This window comes from Lepisma saccharinum, chromosome 2 (assembly GCF_977018435.1).
Source record: "Lepisma saccharinum chromosome 2, izLepSacc3.1, whole genome shotgun sequence".
NCBI lineage: Eukaryota > Metazoa > Arthropoda > Insecta > Zygentoma > Lepismatidae > Lepisma > Lepisma saccharinum.
Genome location: NC_139230.1, coordinates 186499453 through 186522895, shown reverse-complemented (window position 1 = coordinate 186522895; position 23443 = coordinate 186499453). Strand labels below are relative to the sequence as shown.

Below are 23443 nucleotides of genomic sequence, written 5' to 3'. Positions count from 1 at the left end.
TAGTGCTCGTTTTGCAATATTTATATAAATGTCTGCATATGTCTATAAAAATAAGCGGGCATTACAGGCCGTAAATGTTGGAATCTCCATCAGCGCCGCCCGCAACGCTTCTCCCGATCTCTCTGCTGAAGATCGAAATGGACGCACGGTAGTATGGGGGTGACACCTATAAATCATATATTTTGCACTTTTTTACATTGCTAACGTACTATTTTGGAATGCGGAACATTTCCTAAGGTGAAATAATGCATATCTAACTAAGATAATGTCTATTTCTTACATTTACGAGTATTTACTGTTACTTGTTATTTTGATTCTGTAACACATTATAGTGGGCGATAGCGTACTGGTTCAGGGCACGTTGTGCCAAGTGTTTTGTCAATGTATGCAGTGTTGCAACCTCGTTCACCGGAAAATACCTACTTTCGTGCCCGGATTTGAAATTATGCTAATACCTCACAAACCATTGACGTTAGCCTCACAAACCATTGACGTTAGCCCCACAAACCTTTGACGTTAGCCCCACAAACCATTGATGTTAGCCCCACAAACCATTCACGTTAGCCCAAAAACCATTTTGCATAAGGTTAGGTTAGGTAAAGTTAGGTTAGGAAAGCATAGTTAAAAAAGAAATACTCGGAACGTCATGTTCTACTGAAAACACGCTGAGTTTGAAACACTGACTATGGGGTTACGTCATCTTAACACATGGAACATTCTGCTCTCATGCAGAAAGCAAATGGCGGCAGCAGAAACAGCGTGTCGGACAGAGATTTTCACAGAAAACATGTATTCGTATTAAAATGGATCAAAACTACATTTACGAACTTCCACAACACTACAGAAAATGATTTCCGTAAGTACTTTCTCCTGTAAATTTGAAGAAATCCGTCACCCCTATACTATAATGTTACCTTCTTCCTTATTCTAGTTAACTTGTTTTGAATTCTTATCCTATTCTCATTCTTAGCCATTTCCACAAATTTGCGGTGCCTTTCTTCTACTCGATTCCAGGTTATCCCGTCCATTGTCGAGCTTAGCTCTAAATGTAATTCTAAACATTCTCTATTTAGTTTATGCACCATACCGTACGCTTCTCTTATACAACTATTGATCATCCCCATTTGACACTTCTTTTTCTGATCATACCCCCTATTACTCAATGGAGTAAATCCAAATTTTAGAAATTTCGGAAAGACTCCCAACCTCCTACATTCTTTCAAAAACCATACCCTATTGATAACTGAATTTAACCTAATCCTAACCTTCTGAAATTCTTGCACTTTTTTACCCGTACAGATTGCAGAATTCATATTTTGGATGCGTGCGACTTACTCACTATCACATATAAGCATAAAATCAAAATTTGTTATTTACTTACGTACAGTGAGTATATACTTGTCAAAGACAACGTTTCGGTGGCAACTGCCCCCTGATTCAGGTCAAGAATTCGGTTTTATGGAAATCCACAAAACTTCGTCATTAAGAAAGGATATAGGTCTAGGAATAGTCCTGTTTTAGTCATTTGTTATCCTAGCATTCAACCTGTCCACGTAAAAACCTATATCCTTTCTAAATGATGAAGCTTTGTGGATTTCCGTAAAGCCGACTTCTTGACCTGAAGAAGGGGGCAGTTGCCACCGAAACATTGTCTTTGACAAGTATATACTCACTGTATGTAAGTAAATAACAAATTTTGAATTTATGCTTATATATGATAGTGAGTAAGTCGCATGCATCAAAATATGAATGTAGAAATATTCATCACAAAATTAAACCCTGTAATTTTTACTAAAAAGGAAAGCTGTACTTGCCAATAAATTTAAAATACAGATAAAGATTGCAGATCACAGAGTGAGTGTGTAGCACAATCAACAACACTTTGGTTCTACATTCCCTGACATTCGCTACGAGACTCGGTGGCAAGCTGCCCAGCATCAGCGCTTGTCTTTCACAGTGAACGGGTCAGCGACAGTCGCTACAGTCGGCTATTAAAATTACAGTTTTCATATTGTGTACTAACCTTGACTACAGAAGGTGTTGAAAATGATGTCCCTCTGCTGCAACACATTCCTGGCATCTCCGAAGGAAATTGGCATTTACACGTGCAAGTTCATCCTACTGTAATTCTCCTGATTTCTCGTACAATACTCTCTTTTAACTCACGGATGGTGTGCGGGCTGTCTTTGTATACTTTATTTCCCCATTTTTTTTTCCACTTTTATTCAAAACTGACCCTGTTACTCTAAACTTTTTTACGAGGTTTAATATATGCGACTGTCGCGGACTCGTTCACCGTGAAAGACAAGCGCTGATACCGGGCCGCTTGCCGCCAAGTCTCATAGCGAATGTCAGGGAATGTTCTGTAGATACAGCGGAACCCCAATTTTACGTTCCCGGATTTTACATTTTCCCACATAATACATTCAATCTCGATGGTCCCAACATAGTAAAATGTCATAAAAAAATTTCTCGATTTTACATTTTCCCACATTTTAATTTTTTTCAGCTTGCTCCCCTGAAAAACGTAAGATCGAGGTTCCACTGTATTTGAAGTTGATAGGTGTCATGCACCTGTAATCATGGCTTGCATTTGGGAATCAAAACTTGATCATGGAGTAATGGCTCAGTTTTGAACAAGAGATGGGTATCAACTAATCCATGCATTTCGGAATGCATGTTTAGAGATCATGTAGTGAATTCCACCCTGGAATACTTTTTTCTGCAGTGCCTGTCATCATGGTGCCAGAATTGTTAGTTTTTTTGAATGCCTGTGGAAACTTCTAAGGGTAATTCCATGTCAAATCAACCAAGAAAAAATAAATTTTGGAATTTGATGTCGTGGATTTCACTAATTTTTGGTATACACGTTTCTTATCATTTGAAATATAGAAAATATTATTTCTATTCTTCATGTTGCCGGTTTTTTAGTTATTGAATTTTGAAAATTGATAGATTTGCCCAAAAACTGCTCACCGCTGAAACTTTAAATACAATTTGTAAGAGATCTGTTTCAACTACAGGGCTGGGCATGGTCTCATTTTAAAGCGTATGAAGAGGGCTTTCATTTGATATACAACATGCTTGTTTTTTTTTCTGGAAAAACAAATTTTGAAAGGTTTTTCAAAATTTTATTGTACAATTTCCAAAAAATGAATTTTTTTAAAAAAAATATAAATTTTACACATATTGGTACACACCTACTGAAGGTTCAGTCAAAATTTCAAGGTAGTATCTCTTTGGTATCATATGAAAAGTCAGTTCCTTTCAAGACCATGCGATGATTTAAGTTAACATATTTTACACACCTAACCACATTATAAATACAGAAGCATACATACCAAGAAACTGCTTAGTGATACAGAAAGTCTTTCTTTGATAAAATGTATAATGCTTGTGTCATCTCCTCTTGGTTCAACTGGTATGTTCTACCGGTGGCTGTTACAGGGTCCACTTTGCAAAGGACTGGATGTCTTGGGATTTTAAGAACATTTGGTCGCCTTGGATAACTAAATGACTGTGCTGGACCACAAGGATGCAAGAAAAAGACACCTGCACTTCATGTTCTACATCATCTTTCGAAAGTATACAGCCCACCCACCAATTGGCATCATACCCACATTCTACAAAACCTGTAATGTGTTCAAAGCATACATTTTCAACTTATGCATTAACTTTAACACAATGTACCAAAGTTTCTTCAGATGCAGATAACACTTTATTCTCCACTTTTTCGGTGCTTAGTGGTATGAATGCATGAAACCTCTGAGTACCTGTTACATCTACAGCTTCACCAAACTGTGTCTGTAAAAGTCTTCTTCCAAATATTTGTCATTTGTCACATAAATGAAAGTTGTTGATGGAATGGTCTCCTTTCCCCACTCAAATAGCTGGAGTAGTGTCATGATTTGGTTTGAAAGAGGATTCTGGAGACTAGCTTTGGCTGCCAGACTCTTTACTGTCCCTCCAACACCATCACACACTTCCTTACCATGTGTTGTTGCATAAAAATGCCACTCAGCCGCAATGCCATCGAAATCTCTATGATGGTTGCACAAATTTGCAAAGTTTTTGTGGTTCTTATATTGCGCTGCTGAACCACCAGAGAAGTAATACAGGGTGTCGCAAAACTCTTTCAACAACACTTGGGTGCTGGTAGATATCATAAAAACAAGTAACTTTTCCCTATAAACTTTACCTCGAAAGCACTTAGTTTCTGCGCTATAAGAGCTTAAAATCTATCCTGTACATATGCAACCCAACCCAGCAAACGCTTGCTCTGACATAACTACCAGGGGCACGTGGCAGGGTTGACACTAGCGTTCCTCGTTAAGAGAGATGACTTGAGAACAACAACTTTGGAGTCTTGCCTGAGCAAAATCCAAAACATTAATGATACTTGCGATGTTGTAAGAAGAATTGACAGTATTTATAAACTGACCAAGACAAATAATGGGCAGAATATCTCCATGATTGATTGATTCATTTGGTTTATTTTAATTCGCTGTTCTGCCACCTTTGGCTAATCGTGAAGATGAGGATGATATGATGAAATAACAAATGACACCAATGTCTAGACCAGGATTTAAACCCGAGACACCTGGCTCCGTAGCGAGCTGTGCTAACCATGTCACCACGGAGTGTTTTGTGTTTCATGCGATATCAAATATTGCAAGGGACACGTGAGGTAGGGGAAATCCATGAACGAACAAATGTAAATAATACGCAAATGTGCAATACGAGTGCCCTTTACTGTTCAGCGCTTGATATAAGTATTCATTTCTTGACTTTGGTTTATAATAAGCACTAGTTTTAATGTGGATATTTAAAACGACATTTTTCATTAAATTGAAAGTCAGCCCCCGGGGCGGAGTAGTTAGAACATCGCGCTACGATTCCAGGGGTCTTGGATTCAAATCCTGGCATGGGTATGGATGTTTGTGAGTGTCCATTCATCAATTTCATCATATCATCACTCATCCCCATCTTCGCAAATTAGCCAAAAGTGGCACAAAAAGCAAAGTAAAATAAAGCAATCAATGAATGAATCAATTATTATTTTAAAAGAGCCTTGCAATTATGTCCTTATGAGATGAACACGATTAGCAATAACGCTGGCACAGATAGGAATAATTTTCAAATAAATTGTAATAACATTACAGTCTGAGTGTTCAAAATGAGACAGCAAACACATCATGATTACATTTGTTTGTTCGTGGATTTCCCCTACCTCACTTGTCCCTTGCAATTGTTGATATCGCAAGATACACGAAACACTCTGTGGTGACGTGGTTAGCACAGCTCGCTACGGCGCCAGGTGTCTCGGGTTTAAATCCTGGTCTAGACATTGGTGTCATTTGTTATTTCATCATATCATCCTCATCTTCGTGATTAGCCAAAGGTGGCAGAAAAGCAAATTAAAATAAACCAAATGAATCAATCAATCATGGAGATATTCTGCCCATTATTTGTCTTGGTCAGTTTATAAATACTGTCAATTCTTCTTACAACATCGCAAGTATCATTAATGTTTTGGATTTTGCTCAGGCAAGACTCCAAAGTCGTTGTTCTCAAGTCGTCTCTCTTATCGAGAAATGCTAGTGGCAATCCTGCCATGTGCCACTGGAAGTTATGTCAGAGCAAGAGTTTGCTGTGTAGGTTGCACACGTACAGGATAGATTTTAAGCTCTTATAGTGCAGAAACTAAGTGCTTTCGAGGTAAAGTTTATAGGGAAAAGTTACTTGTTTTTATGATATCTACCTGCACCCAAGCATTGTTGAAAGAGTTTTGCGACACCCTGTATACTTTCTGTAAGTTTGGCAGACAATCAATTTTCAAGAAATCTAAAAGCTAAAAACATGGACAAGGACTGTGTTCTGAATGAAGCAGTCTGAAATGAAGACATAACTATTTATGTTTTAGAATATCTGCATTGTCCTTAAAATATACTACAAATGGATGAACTGTTGCCATTGAGTTGTTCCAGTAAACACTTCTGTTTTGGTACCCTACACATTATTTTTGAAAGACAATCTTGGTATGTTTTTAATGGATTTTCATGTCCTGGGAGAGTTATTTTATTTAAGTGAGCTCCAGCTATCATTAGTTTAACATTTTGATGAGTGGTACAAACACATACAGGTGGGTACCACTGGCTCCTGCTATTATGCAACTCTTTGGTCTTAATTCTACAAATTTTGAAAACCCAATCTTAAGTAGATCAAAAACTATTTGACATAGAGAGCTCAGATTGGTGTCATTCTGTTCAGCTTTTAATTATCTTTAATTTGAACATGAATGTTGTGATGTGAATATTCCTTTTGTATTTATAATGTGGTTAGGTATGTAAAATATGTTAACTTAAATCATCGCATGGTCTTGAAAGGAATTCACTTTTCATATGATACCAAAGAGATACCTCCATGAAATTTAGACTGAACCTTCAGTAGATGTGTACCAATATGTGCAAAATTTTTGAAAATTTCTTTTTTGGAAATTGTAAAATAAAATTTTGAAAAACCTTTCAAAATTTGTTTTTCTTGCAAAAAACCAAGCCTATTGTATATCAAATGAAAGCCCTCTTCATAAGCTTTAAAATGAGACCATGCCCAGCCCTGTAGTTGAAACAGATCTCTTGCAAATTGTATTTAAAATTTCAGTGGTAAGTGATTTTTGGGTAATTTTGTCAATTTTCAAATTTCAATAACTCAAAAACCGGCAACATGAAATATATATATTCTATATTTCAGATGATACGAAACATGTATACCAAAATTTAGCCAAATCCATGACATCAAAGGTTTATGCACTAGTTGATGTGACATGGAAATTACCCCTAAGAAAAACCAACTCCATTCCTGTACCCTTGAACACTGTTCCTTCTATGTCTATCATCTTTTTTTTGTGCATACTTTCATAAATGAATTTGTAAATGCACTCAAGCAGGTTTTATTTGATCATACCTCATACATGCGGAAGGGTGGTGACTATTGTTATGTAAATGATGGAAGACTAGTTAGTACATAGCTGTTCATACTGAATTGAGTTATTGAAGAAATGTTATGTATCAATAAATATTTTTTGATGAATCCAAATCACAGTAAATCCTGACTTCAAGAAATGTGGGCAATACAAGTGGCATAACCATCATCTTATTACACCTTTCTTTGGCATATTTTTTTCAAATTCCATGTGTTGATCATTAATCAGGATTCTATTATTATTATTATTATTTGTGTCACAGGCATCCACTAAAGGTTAAGAAAATATTAGTTGTCTGTACCTTTGTGATTATTAAACAAAGTATGAGTCTCTACTTATGTGTGGTTCATTAGTCTTTTAATAATTCTGACATTTCGGATCTGTAGTCAGATCCTTCGTCATGGGTGTCCAGAATTCACATTAGATGGGAAAAAATGAATAAGAAGTGATTAAAATGAAAAAAGACTTTGGATTTGAAAAACTTCACTTGCATCATTGTCATCAGCTACCTTGCATGAAGGATGGATGTCACTATCTACTGTGCAGCACTAGCCCTGCTTAACCCGGCACTGCAGTCGGATCTGTTATGCCGTTACTCGCGAGTGAGCTCACCCCATGTATTTATTTTTAATGATTTTGTTTGCTAAATTTGACTCAGATCATGAATTTTATGCAATATATGTATATTTTGTTTATGAATAATACATATTTTCATGCTTCACTTACATTATTTAACATTTACAGTGCTGACCTCTAAGTCGCTTTCCGTCCCAAGAATGCTGACCATTTTCAAAACTAAAAATGTAAAATATACAGGGTGACTGGTAATTAGATGTATTCCCTGAAAGGGGTTAAAGTAGAGACAAATTGCAATAAATTTGACCATATGATACCCCGTCCGAAAATTAGTAGTTTTCGAGATAATCGAATTTCAATTGTTTTTTTAAAAAATGACAATTTTCCACATAAAAATATGAATTGAGAAAACACTGCTCATTGTATGGAACTTATTTCAGAGTTTTCTGATAGCTAACAAATAAGTGGTTCGTTGAAAAAAAAGTTTTTCCCAAATAACAATCACATGTAAGTACCGAGTGGATCTAAACTTACAAGTGATGATAAAAAAATGCACTCTTAGTTTACTTGGCAACGTATTAATAACAAAAATGGTATGACACGAAGCGTACAAATTACTTAAATTACTTCCTTGTGGCATCTGCTATCCAACAAGGTACAAATGTTGCTAACATACACATTTGTGTACAAGAAATAATACTTCATTCATCTTCATGTGAATGGAATCAATGAACAATACAATTAAAGAACTTTACACGTCTGGCTCAAAGTGGGCACCTCCATTACGAATGCAGGCACGCAGGTTTTTACGGACATTTGGTCTCTTAACTTGTGATGTGATGGTGGCTTTGATGTGTTGACCAGCTGTTCAGATCCTCTCCCTGAGGTCTTCTTGCGAGTTTACCGGTGTCTTGTCATGTGGCTCCAAATGTAAAAGTGGCAAGGCGTCAAATCAATCGGGGGATCGAGCTGAGCAGTCATCATGCTGATAAATCATGTCACGTCTTGTAGCTAGAGGCACATCCTCCAACACCATTGCCATCCTGTTCCTCAAAAAATGTTCATAAGTGATGCCATTTAAGATTTGGGGCAGGAAAAATGGCTCGATCAAATGATTGTTGATTACGCCCATCCATACTTCTGCCTGGGCGTGCGACATTGGCTGGATGAAAATTACCCAAAGAAATGGATTGGCCGAGGCGGCCGATTCCCTGGCCGGCTCGATCCCCCGATTTGAAGCCTTTCGACTTTTACATTTGGAGCCACATGACAAGACACCGGTAAACTCGCAAGAAGAGCTCAGGGAGAGAATCTGAACAGCTGGTCAACACATCAAGGACACCATCACATCACAAGTTAAGAGACCAAATGTCCATAAAAACCTGCATGCCTGCATTCGTAACGGAGGTGCCCACTTTGAGCCAGACGTGTAATGTTCTTTAATTGTATTGTTCATTGATTCCATTCACATGAAGATGAATGAAGTATTATTTATTGTACACGAATGTGAATGTCAGCAACATTTGTACCTTGTTGGATAGCAGATGCCACAAGGAAGTAATTTAAGTCATTTGTACGCTTTGTGTCATACCATTTTTGTTATTAATACGTTGCCAAGTAAACTAAGTTTAGACCCACCCGGTACTTACATGTGATTGTTATTTGGGAAAACCTTTTTTTTCAACTTACCACTTATTTGTTAGCTATCAGAAAACTCTGAAATAAGTTCCATACAATGAGCAGTGTTTTCTCAATTCATCTTTTTATGTGGAAAATTGTCATTTTTTAAAAAAACAATTGAAATTCAATTATCTCGAAAACTACTAATTTTCGGACGGGGTATCATATGGTCAAATTTATTGCAAATTGTCTCTACTTTAACCCCTTTCAGGGAATACATCTAATTACCAGTCACCCTGTATATACTGTTGAAAAGTTTGATTCTTCCTCTTTATTTTGATGTATGGTATGTTACATTATAACCACATGGCTACCTTGGACGTTTCATCATAAATGATATGAAATATACTAAAATAAAGAGTTGACAAGATATATGACATGCAGTGGCGGCGATTGGGTCCCAAAACTAGGGAGTCAAATACAGTATATTTCCCTTTGTACATAAGATTTAGCATAGTGCAGGGGCAAAAGTGGCAAAAATTGGGGTGGGGGCAACTGCCCCTAATCGCCGGCACTGTAGAAAAGGGAAGCAAGCATATCGCTATCAGACAACGATGCGAACAGAACAATTATGAGCATTTGCCCACCATCTAGTGGCAGTATGAGGAAGTACGATGTCCAAACATTACTCAGGATTGCTAACTCCGTAAATGTACGGCAAATGTCCGTTGAAATAAATTTTGAATTCAACTTCGTATATATACATGATCCCCACACTAGAGAAGTTAGGGAACTCCGTATATATACGTGATTAGCACTCTAAGTGTTAGGATGCAAATAAAATCTGTTGTAACGCATTTCCAGGTGAAAATACACTTGCTCGCAGATGAACACCGTGCTTCTTCCTTCATGCGCCTCTGACACAACTGAAACGAAGATGGCTTAGAGAGCCATGACTGATATTTCAGTTTGTGGTGTCATATTGAAAAAGATAAGGAGGACAAAAGATGTTTCTCGGAGGGCGTCCTTCCTCATGCTTGGAAGCAAGCTAACATCACTCTCATTCACAAAAATGGCAACAAAAACCTTGCTTCTTCCTAGAGGCCAATCTCGTTACTCTCTCCTCTGTCCATCATTTGTGAAAAAATCATCAAAGACAGGCTATATAAATTTGTTTCTCCGTACCTTAGCTCAAAACAACATGGTTTTCTTTCTGGTAGTTCCTGTCTTACGAACCTGTCTGTTTTTCTCTCACATGCTATGAAATGTATTTCAAACAATTTACAACTGGACGTTATATATTTTGATCTAGCCGAAGCTTTTGATACTGTCAGTCATCGTCTTTTGATTCACAAATTATGCAATAGATTCAACATTCATGGTAACTTTCTTAACTTGCTCAGATTACCTTAGCGATCGCCAACAACATGTACTCCTTCCAGGAACACTATCTAACTTTCTTCCCGTTCTTTCTGGAGTACCACAGGGCAGTATTTTAGGACCCCTCTTGTTCATTTTATTCGTCGATGACCTTACCGACCATCTCACAGCCACCTCTAGTAATTACCTTCTTTTCGCAGATCACTGTAAGATTTTCAGAGAAATCTCCACTTCCAACGATACTCATCTTCTCCAGAATGACATAACAACGTTTTTTTCATGGTGCCTGACATGGAAACTTACATTAAATCCAGAAAAATGTACTACTCTCACCATCTCTTAAAAAGAACCTGTTAAAGTCATATTACTCCATCTTTGGCAATAACATCAAAGCAGTATCCTCTCATAAAGACCTAGGCATTGTTTTCGACCAAAAACTCACATTTGAAGAACATATTACATGCACGACAAAAAAGGCTGTGTGTCTCTTATGTTTACTGTATCGTTTCACCAAAATTAGTGACATCTCAGCCCTCACCTTGTACTTCAAATCATTCATCTCCTCGATAATAGAATACTGCTCTCCCGTCTGGTCCATGGCATGACCCACTCAGCTCTCCAGAATCGATTCTGTTCTTAACTTCCCACTCAATATAACGACCTCCCATTAAGTGCTGATGTATTTTCCACAGAGTATGCCTTTCAGTCAACCATCAGAACATATGTTGCTAAATAATAGTTAATTGTGCCATCTTGACTTATTTATATTAATATTTTGTCTTATTTTGTTATTTTCATTTTTGTTCTTTTTTGTTCTTTTCATTGTTACTGATTTCAGTGTAAAATGGCTATGTGCTGTATCTGAAATTTTCTCAATAAATAAATAAGTATATTCCATGAAGCTCGAATTACAAGCATTTGAAAAGGAAAGTGAGTGCAGCGTTCACCCGCGAGTAACACTGGGTTAAGTGGAGACATATGCTTTGTTTAATATTTGCAAGCTGTGGTTGTGCAAATCTTTAGGAATGATTAGTACCTTTGTGATAATGGGCCAATGGAAATATAAGGAGGGTGTCTACCAGTCGGGAAATCCTGGAAAAGTCTGGTAATTTACTTTTTCTGGAAAAATCATGGAAATATCAGGAAAATTTACTGAGTTTCTGGAAAAAATCAATATTTTTTGTAGTAGTATAGATCGACCACAAGGAAAAAAACCTTGGGACGAGAAGTCCCCACGCAGCTTTCCCTTCTTCCCTCCACCTCGGGCCATAAGGAAGCATGGTCAACTCTCCCCCTCCCCTACTCGCGGGGGTGCGGTGCACAGGACTCGCGGGTCAGCGCAGGTTGTTTTGCTCATGGTTCCACTATAGTAGTGCATTCAAAGTAGGTTTTGAACGATGATAGAAATGGACAAGCATGAAATTTTTAATTTGTTGTGGACAAACTACAGAGGTTGATCGGGTTATATCCGACCGATGTGTAAATTGTAGTTAGCCTATGTAAAGCTGTGCTGCCACCACCGGTTGTGTTCTAGGGGACCACCAGCATTATGGACTATCGCCCAACATTGCAATTTCCACTGCAACAAACTACGTTGGAGCACATGAATAGGAATTCCATCCCATTCCTCCTTACAGGCTTTCCATAGGCCAGTGAGGGTGCGGGGACGGCGATGTTGTAGACATCGTTTTAACAGTCCAAATTTACAGAAATCCATTGGAGTGGCATCAGGGCTTTTGACAGGAATGTCATGCAAGGGAATAAATAACATGGATTCCTGTTTCCTGCTCCATGTTGTGATAAAACCAGAGGGATGATCTAGTGGTGTGGCTGGATGCTTTGTCCATGTGGATTCACACCTGGTTCTTGTTGGCTCCGTACAAACGAGGGATGTCTGTCTGATGGATTGGGTCCATAATGGATTCCTGGAAGTAGGCAGCATTCACCTTTATGTTTTTCTCCACCTTACATATCTCCAACTTCCCCTCGTAACCATATCCGGTGAGAATCATGATTCCCTGCAGGAAACTTTCTCGGCACTCTTGGTAAAACTCGGTACGTCCCTTGCCAGAGGTGTCACGGTACGGAATTGCCCTAATGTTACCATTATGCATGAGATAAATGTAGGCTTCATCCAATGTGACAACTGTCTTCCATTTTGACCCCGCCAAGTGTCTTTTGCACAGTTTGCGGCAGTTGGTCTTGCGTTCTGCAAATGACGTCGCTGACAATGGACTGTATCACATTGATCCTCTGGGCCATGTCATTGGGGGTTGTGGATTCTCCTGGACTGCAATTCGCCAAATTCCAAGAAGCACCTCAGGCGACACTTTTGCTGGCAACCTCGAACGGGCCCCCTTTTGTTGGCGAATGTTTCTGCATGAGCACCATTTGTGTTTGCCTGGCCACGATATCTTTAACTGTGGTCACTCCGATGGTTAAACCATTTTCCCCAACACTGTTTCACTATTCGGTTGTACGAAAAATGTGTGTGGAAAAGAGCCATGATGTACCCTTCCCAATAACAGTTACTTTTCGGTGGCATTTCACTAGCACGAACAAGATGCTCTGGCAACTGCAATCTCAGACACAACACTGGTTTCAAGGCCAGTTTCAAGGTTCTGGCGCAACTACACACGTGGCAGCAGTGTTGCCAGATCAGTTAGATATAGCCCGATCAGCCTTCTGTATTCCACCGTTAGATATACTTAGTATTACTGGTAGTTAGAAATTGCATATTTTGTAATGTAGAAACAGGGTTCATGTTTTGAACTATTTTAATATTGAAATCTACTACAGTAAGTGACCATTGGCATTTACCACTTTCTTGTTGCAATTTTTGGGTTGTGTTTTGTAGAAATTAGGATGTATACATATATTACTATATTTTACTATAATTTTGTATTGATTATGCTATAATTGTTATGATTGTTGTGTAAAAATTGTAAAATGTATTAAAAATATTAATCATTAGTCAATATACAGCAAAATTTATGTTAAAGATGATGCCCCTGTCCAACAGTTAGTTTCTGTTCAGTTTCCCTTCTCAATTTTTACTTTTAACATGTGAAGTTAATATTCTAAAAACTTGATTAAGTGGGATTGTAAGTGTCATGTTTAGCTAAAATGTAGTGACCTTGGTAAACCTATGTTTAAATACATGAATTGCCCTAATGACTTGGTCTGAAAATTTTTAGTTCTTGGTCTAGAAAACCTGGAAAAGTCAGGCAATTTTTGTTTTTGCAAAATTGTAGACACCCTGATCCATTATTTGAATTAACCTAAATGGTGTAATGTGAACACTGAGACATATGCCAACCAGTCTTGCTTCTTTAAAACAAACACACATGTTCACTCACTCACTCACTCTCTCTTGCTCTCTCTCTCTCTCTCTCTCTCTCTCTTGCTCTCTCGTGCTCTCTCTCTCAAATAAATGTTGTATTTTGCTGTGGATAAACTAATCATAGTAATAATTCCTTTTAGTTTCTCCTATGGTCTGCTCAAAGAGTATACATAAGTAGTATTGTAGCCAGGATTAGGAAAGAAGAAATGGCCCACTCAAAATCCTTGAGATATTTAAAATAAGAAGGCAAGATTAATACACCCCTATTCACTCCATATGCTTAGCTTTTGCGTAGGTTGAAATTTATTAGTGTGTGTATATATATGTACATAACTGAAATCATTGATGGCTTATTACTTGTGATTGCCACCCTAAAAAATAAATGATCTTTTCCAAATGGATATATTGGTCAAAAAGCAGAACTAGTTCTTACTTAGCATAATATGACATTGCATGGCATGAATTCTGAAACATGCGTGTAAGTGAATACTACGTTATTTTGATGTTTCACCAAAATTGCATAATCCAATTGAAAGACAATGTGTTTGAAGGAAAAGTTGTGGTAGATTTGACTAGAAGTATGATGTATTATGGAAAGTCAAAAATTGAATTAACCAATATTGAAAACACGCTTTTTGTATTTGTCAAAGTGATGTGTGGCATAACTGATATAGCTTTTGCACTATGTTTCTGTATTGAAGCTTATGAGCACATTTGTACAAATAGGACTTGTTAAGATTTGTATGGTAATTGTTAAAGTTGTACATATTTTATCATTGATGTATGAACAACTTATTCCTAAAGACATTCTTGACAGTAATGTTTTTGTTGTATAGGTTGCTTGACACTGGGGAATTCAGTGATGTGACTTTCATGGTTCATGGGAAAGAATTTCGTGTACATAAATTTATATTGTCTGCAAGATGCAATTACTTCTGTGACATTTTTCAAAATAAATGGAATGGTCGGAACATAATAAATATTAGTCACAATTTGGTAAGTATCAATTATTCTTGCTGTAACATTTGGAATATCAGCAGGCTTCTTAACACCGCAGTGAACGTGCTCTTTGAGTAACGGTAATTACACATGTGGGCAGCATTGCGCTCACTGACATATAATCACAAATAATGTATTAATGTTTCAGCAATGATGTTTTATTTTCTCATTTTACACACCACTGAACATTTGGTTAAACATCTATAATGATTGATTTATATTTTTATAATAATCACCTTGTTTTGTTCATGAAATGAATGTTGTGTTGTTTTGTACCACCATGCCTGCTTTTCCGTAATGCCATTACACGCACAGGTGGCGCGGCACTCACTGAAATATTTTGCTTAAAAATTATTAATGTTTAGCATTATTTGTTTGCTTGGTCACTCAGCTCATTTATCAGGTCCAAAATTTGCCTCTGCTCCACCTCACAATCCATTTTCACTTCAACAATTCAGATGGGAAACCTCAGCAATGTACTTCCCAAAACAGAAACAAGAATGCATGCACAGGCAGCATAGAGCCACATGCACAAAACCTCTGACGTTTTGACAGTAGCACATGTCAAGCCAACTTTGTATATTGTGAGGAGTTGGAGATGACACTTGTGCAAGAGAATTCCTGCAAGGACTCATCCATCCCACAAAAACGTGCAATAATATCACAATTGTTCTGTCCGAGTGGCGTTACGCCACCCACATGTGCACTGCGGTGTTAATGTTATGTTAGTATTTTTGCCTTGTAGATCATTTCTTGAAATTGCTATAATAAATTCAGTAGATTTGGTTAGTAGATTCACAATTTGAGTAAATATGTAGGATATGTGAACTACTTGAAAAATAGTCTTACAAATGTTTCCCGATTACATTACAAACACAAAATTCTGTACTTGGAAATGAAATAAGCTGTTGCTGTTATTGCATTTAATGTTAGATCATTCCATGTCAATTCACCCAGGCCATGTCACCCACCGACTCAGATTTCAATGAAATTCTGTACACTTGTAACTTTGACCTAGGTAAGAAACTGTATCATTTTTTCTCCTTTTTTGCAACAATTGGGAAAAAAAAATAAGTCTTCAATTTGAATCTGCACACTTTGGCTTACAGAAAAAAATTAATGGAGCTATGATACAAAGGTTGCATGCTGAAATATAATTATTTTATTAATGTACTACACTCCTGCATCGAAGAGTTAGGAGTGGTTCGGAAAGTTAATTTTAAAAAGGTAACTATAGAGGAGCCCAAGTTAAGAGTTCAGTATGGGCTGTTATGGGCTTTTACTTTTGAGATCCACATCCTCAAACAAGTGTGTTTCTGTCATAAACAAAAGTCGTTAACATTCGGAGAGAAAATAATTAATCTGCAAAAAGCAGAGGAAATGTAAGGTTTAGATGGTCTATACCTTCTTTTACAATTTAGACCATTCAAAAGAGGCGCTTTCCTTTCTTGTGTTAACTGCGATTTGGGGAGTTAAAAATAACAGCCTTCCGCCTGTTGCCACTCGCTGCAAACACGTGTTGGGAAGAGGGAAGGGGGTGGGGAATGGCCAGGCAAAAGTTCGTGAATAGGATTCTGCCTTGGGATCGGGTCAAGTGGCACTTTCTTAATTTTGGGTAATTCTTCTCCGAAAACAGGCATATTGTATGCATTGGCAGATCTAGTGGGAAGATCCCCCGGTTCACTTGCTCTTCACAAAGGATGACTAACTATTATAAAAAGTATTGATAGCATTATATTAAAAGAAAATAAAATGATCGAGCAGTTCTTTTCCAGATAGTAAAGTTTGACGTAAATTCATAAATAGGGAATAGATTTATGAGATATTTAAGTAAATTTAATCCGGGACTTGTCGCTTGCAAGGCAATAACGTTAACTGATGGACACAAAGCGAGAGCATTTTAGATTGAATATTTCCAATGTCTTCTCTTTATTTCTGTAATCATTGTTCACACAAAATACAACAGAACTTCCTTCATCTATTTCATGCTTCTGGTAATTGATTAATTGAGTTTTAAATCCACTTTTATGCACAGATATGTTAATTGGGACTGGACCTACGCTTTTTTGTGAGATACGAACCACTATGAATTTTCACAATTTAAGTACTTTTTTCTTGTGAATCTGGTAAAGAATAATACATAATAATTCCACGCGACTGTACTTTTTTTATATAGTTGCTATTAATACCTTACTCATCTTTTTACGTGATACCATACTTTTCCTCATGGCTAGAAAATATGGTTCTCTATTTTGTACATGCACATTTATCGAGAAGAGTAGTTATTACAAAAAATATGTTATATTCTGTTTCATATCTCGCAACGTTTAGGGCTTTCTTATTTACAGGAATTATAATTGAAGCATTCCACCGAATAACGCTGTATGGCACTTTTGGTAATGTGCTGAGTTACCAATGGGATCATGCTGCGGCTCTGCGGCTACAGGCTACAAGCTGGCCAGTCATAAGATCGGATGTTGCCCAAAGATTGCTACTGTGTTTGCATAAGGTTTTATGTTGTTTCTACTGTAGTCCAGTAACATACAACAGGTTTTATCCATTGTTCTCGCATTCACTGACATGTGCCATGCAGCGTTATTCGGTGGGATGCTTCAATTTTAAAATTGTTGTAACGCAAAACAAAATGAACAAAAATACTGTAACAGGTTCCCCTGATTAGAGAAAAGTAGCAAGCCAAAAGCAATGACCTCCTTCGTCGGCCGTTACTCTCTGAAGCATTCAAAGAATGCTAAGTCAGTATCAAATCTATCTTCCTGGTTGATTGAAAGGAAGTTGCTGATCAACGAGTATCGAAGAGCAATAACCAGGTGGTGGAACAAAGAATAAGTTAGAGTGTAATGGGCAACTTGGGGTCTTTTGCTTTGGTACGAGGAAGGAGAAAGATCAGGGAGCTTGAGCGAGTCTGGATAGAGCATTTCTAGCAGTTTTCTCCGAGGATTTCTTCAGCATCGAATAGACAGGTATTATCCTTCTCTAACCATGTTGGTCTAAACTGGAAGACATACAATCCAAGTTCTTAGTGTTGTGCCATTTCAAGTGTGAAAAGTAACCTCTTGCCTATTACCATCGAGTCATCTGCCAAAGGGTGAGTGCTCACCAGTGAGGATGAATGAATGACGAAGCTACATCACACAAGCATAATGGTTAGGATTCTGGTAAGATCCCAACGAGCAACAGTTCGTTACGATACGAGGGGAAAATGTCTGCTTAATACAAAGAAAACATATGTTAATATTAAGTTATCGGATAGGGCATAGTGTATAATAATAAATATTATGTGCTTATCCACTTAATACATTTCTCTTTGTAATTTGGGTAATTTCTCCGATTACTACTCCCGCCGTTGAATTGCACATACTCGCAAGTCGCAACCATAAAAGCGTAGTGTAAAAATCTATTTTTTTTATTATAGACCCATGTCAGCTAGAGACGGCCAAAATTACATCATGTTTAGTACTCTTTGTTCATAAATATACTATATTTAGACCGTCTGAGCTACCCTGCCGTTGCACTTTAATATATTAACTCTTAGGTTCAGGAGAATGTAATTTTTGGAAACTTATGACCTGCTACATGATCTTAAAGGTTTGCTAAATGCATTTTTGTTATCGATTTACACGAGAAATTCTTACCTTCGTTGAAAATAACATTTTAATAGCCATCCTATCGCGCTCCAATGTAAAGATTAGGGCAACCAAATGACGAACAAAATTATTTAGGGACACAACAGGGGTGGTGCCTCTAGCGGAAAAGTTTGGCAGTGAACAGCCCCATTGAACAGTACCTGTTGACCACCACTAACTTTTGTTGTGCCGTGTACTACAGCAGACGCTCGATGCACGCTGCAGTTTTCTTCTACTGCGCACCATGTGGCAACACTGTCGCCATAAGCCCCATACTGAACTCTTAAGTTGGGCTCACCAATAGTTACAGTTACACTTACTTGCTTAAAAAAAGTAACAGTTACTCCTTTTAAAAAGTAACTCAGTTACAGTTACACGTCCTTCAAAAGTAACTGTAAGTTACTTTTACAGTTTCTTTCTGCTGAAAATTTTCTCGCAACCAAATTACACAAATCGATCATTAATTGTAATAACATATTTTGTGAAGACTAACATGTATTTTACTTATGTTACTGGTACATAATATAAGTATACATATATTTATATTTATTACAAAATAAAGTGCTCTCCTGTGCTTTGCACCACCCCATGAAGACGTATAGGGGGGTGTGGAGTTAGAGCCCCACACTTCCTTGATCATGGCCGAAGGTGGGGGTGATGTGATGAGCACCACGTCTCTGGCATCCTTTACCCCCCCCCCAGAGTTTCCTCCAGATACCCACTTTATACGATGCTGGGTGGTGCTGGAGCCACTTCAACAGGTGGGAAAAAAAATCTCGCCCCCCCCCCCCCAGGATCGAACCCGGGGGGGTCTCGCATGGTAGTCAGGTAGTAAGGAATACCCCTATGCGAAAGAATCTCCCGTTATTAACATTTTCTCAGTTTTGATGTATTCTCATTGGAACAAACATAAACATCCATGTCCGAAACGAACCTAATCCGGGATTCCTGACATGTAGTGCATTGTGCTAACCACTCTGCCACGGAGGTTGACCTGAGCTACTGCAACTTGAACATTTGTATTTATTATCATTGTTGTTCTTAAGGAATGTCCATTGGAGTGGGGGTGGGGGGGATTCTAGAAACTCTATAGAGAGAGAGAGAGATATCACTCACGTAGAATATATTCTAAGAAGGGAGGTCTGTTTCGCATAAAGGGATTGTCGGAGAGAAATAAATTTGTTGTACAATTTCAAGTGTTTATGAACCAGAAAATGATAAAAATTATAATGTAGTAACCTATAATTGTGCATTATCAATGAAGGTGAAAATGGCATTTTAAACTTATCCCTTCAGTTCTCTCTGATACGATTACATAAACAAGCGAGAATGATTGTTAGGGCCTTCTTGATTCTTTCATTTGCCACTAGAGTGTTGTAATTCACCGTTGTATAAATAATAATGGTGAGATCTGTCGTATCTGTTATTGCAAGAAAATGGGTTCTCATTTAAATCTTAAACTTACCAAAATATATAACTTTTTCAAAATGTCCTGCAATGCTGAATAATCATAAATAAGTGAATTCTAACTGGATATATTTTTACTTCCATTTTTAAATTATCAGGAACCAAGATAAATGAAATCACATGGAAACAATTACATTGTTTTCCATTCATATGCGCACTTGCTAGCTCTCTTCTTCTTCAGTTTCGTTCATACTACCAGTATCGTTGAATTCTTTCGTAAAGACACTGAAATGTTGCAGTACGTCCCTTTTCAGCTTAATCTGATATTATAGCAAAGAAAAACTATCGGATGCTGCTTACAGAAGGGGGAAGTTATAAGGTCACAGAGGAAAAAACTACAGAAACAAGAGACACTTCACAGCACATAACTGACAATTGCAAACTGTCAGCAATAGGAAGGAATATTCCTCCTAGAGGCTTATCTTCCCGCTTCTGGTAAATCCACCCCTCCTCTGAGGTGTGTAAATTGCTTTGGAATTCATGTCTACCAAACGGAAGATGAAACATACGATAAACCTTGAAATTCCTGGCACCTGGCTGGAGCCTACTGACTTACCACCGCCAGGAGACAAATTAAGTACAACAACTTTCTCTTTTCCTCTTCATCTATTGTTTGCAAGAATTAATGTATCAATGAATGGACTTTTATGTCACAGCAAAAACTAAATTCCGGCTCACTTTGAGTCCAAAATCGCCAATAATTTATGACACTTCCATAGCAATTTAAGTGTCGCAAAGTAACTGTTAAAACGTTACTTCTATCGTAAAAAAAGTAACTCCATTACAGTTACTCACTTTTAAAAGTAACTAGTTACAGTTACATTTTCTCAAAAAAAGTAACTGTTACTTGTAACTAGTTACTTCCAAACACTGGGAGTGACATATGTAAGCAAATCCCGAAAACTTTGACCTCCTGTAACTGTAAAAGTATAAGGTTCAGATTAGAAAAAAATGATAAGATATATTACCTAGGTCAAAGCTACAAGTGTGCAAAATTTCGTTGACATCCATGTCTGTGGGTGACATTTCAATACTTCTTTTGTGGGCAAATTTACATGGAATGACCCTGTTTTAAATTTTTGCTACATAGTGAAGGTAATTCTGGTTCATCATTATAAGGGTGCAATGTAACTTGTTGAAAGTACTCAAGGAATGAATTGAGCACTTGAAAACAATGATAGAAGTATTTGTATACATATTATAGCCAAGAGAAAATCTGTTGACAAAGAAAATATAATCCATACAATCATTAAAGCAATATATACGAGGAGGTACCCCAAATAAAATGGAATTTTGTCACTTTGTTTTATTTTGACCGTACATGTACATGTTGTAGGTACATTCAGGTAAGCATGTCTACTCTAGTCACCTTCAAAGTATTGCCCATGTGCTTTAATGCAATTGTCCCAACGTTTTTCCCACTGTTCAATACAGTTTCGAAACTCCTCTGGTGCAATACTCTTCAAGGTTTTGTCCGTAATGTCTTTGACCTCATTGACGTCATGGAATCGCTTCCCTTTCACATTCCTCTTCATCCGCGGGAACAAAAAAAGTCACTGGGCACTAAATTGGGTGAGTACGGGGGATGGGGCACAAGCACCATGTTGTTCTTTGCCAAGAACTGTCACACTGACATGACCGTGTGGGCTGGGGTGTTGTCATGGTGTAGTAACCACATTTCACTTCTCCACAGTTCTGGATGCTTCCGTCGCACACTTTCACGCAATCTTCTCAAGACATTCAGGTAAAATTGCTGGTCCACTGTTTGTCCTTGGGGAACAAATTCCCTGTGGACAATCCCATTCACATCAAAGAAACAAATCAACATTGTTTTCACATTGGATCGAACTTGACGTGCTTTCTTGGGACATGGTGAATTTGGAGTCTTCCACTGGCTGGATGCTTGTTTTGATTCAGGATCGTACCCATAGCACCAGGACTCATCCCCAGTCACAATTCGTTTGAGAAAATTTTGGTCTTTGTGCAGTTCAGCCTTCAAGTCGCGACAAACATTCACTCGATTCTTTCTCTGGTCCTCTGCAAGCGAGGCACAAATTTAGCAGACACCTGTCTCATCTTCAAATTGTCAATTAAAATGCGCTGGCAGGTACTCCAGGACAACTCCACTTCTTCAGAAATTTGCACGATGGTCTTTCGACGATCTTCATTAATGGCATCTCGAAATTTTCCAATGTTTTCTTCATTTCTGCCTGTCGAAGGACGGCCAGGCATTGGCAAGTCTTCAGTTGACATGTCGCCATCATTGAACCGGGAAAACCACTCGTAGACTTGTGTCTTTCCCAAAGCAGCTTCATTAAAAGCTTGGCGAAGCATAACAATGGTCTTAGCAGCCGTTTTTCCCAACAAGAAACAAAATTTAACACAGGTCCTTTGCTCTTTGTAGTCCGCCATCTCAACAATCACTCTAAATTGCCAGACTCTTGCCACAACACCACAAACAATGCAACACTACGAATGAACCACTCAGCACAGAATAATGTCAACTTGCAGATTGATGCAAGATAGCCACCTAGCGGCACAAGCCATAACTACATCGGTAATCCGCGCAACATTATGATTCCATTTTTTTGGGTACCTCCTCATATATTTATAAATATCTGCCCTTCTGGCTATTTTTCTCATTCTATTCCTGTGTTTATATATATATATAAGAAAATAGGAAACTCACACATTCACAGACACTGCAAACTTTCAGATACTTCAAGGCTGCATTGTAAGCTGTAGAAAAAATACCATGTACAGTTCCAGACACTTTTGGATTGTAATTATTCCGTTAAAAGTCCATGGGATTATTACAACACAGAAGTGCCTATGACTGTACATGGAAGAATGTGGTTGACCATTTAGTTTAAAAAGTCAGAAACAAAGATAGAAGTTGGCATGTTATATGCTATTTCTACAGGTGAGCTTTTCCTATTTCCTTCTAATTTTTGTTATATAATGTCTTCTGGTCCCCTTTCCATTGTTCATGAATGCGTGTTTGTTTATTAAAAGATGAAAATGATAAACATGTGAACGATGTATGAACTACAGGTATAAATTTGTCAGTGCTGATAACTGATAGTGTGCTAAAATGGCAAATATTTATGGAATGTTTTTTTGGGGCCAAGGCTGCTCAAACTGTTTATACTTGAGTGACACATTCTATAGTACACTGATCTTAAAATTATATAGATAGATATATTGAATTATTATTCATTTAATAAATTTCTAGGTACTGTTAGTTGTAAGATTCAATGTAATTGTTCATGTGGAAATTCCAGGTTTTTATTATGAAGTAAGTTAGCAATGGGAATACAAACATTTAGTGCCACAAAAACATGGAACTAGAAATTTGTTCAGTTACAAGGGGTTTATTTTCATTCCTTTCTCTTCTTTTTATTTCCTTTTTATAAACTGTTTGAAGTTCAC

General features: G+C 37.6%; 1 protein-coding gene across 3 annotated transcripts in view; it reads left to right on the top strand.

The window, feature by feature from the left end:
• The window catches only part of LOC145984231 (ankyrin repeat and BTB/POZ domain-containing protein 1-like), a 60316-nt gene that overhangs the window by 16401 nt on the left and 20472 nt on the right, over positions 1-23443 (top strand). For all 3 annotated transcript variants that reach the window (XM_083117804.1, XM_083117806.1, XM_083117805.1), the window contains one exon: positions 14738-14897. In XM_083117804.1, coding sequence (XP_082973930.1) covers positions 14738-14897 — 160 coding nt within the window. The remainder of the gene's footprint in view (positions 1-14737; positions 14898-23443) is intronic.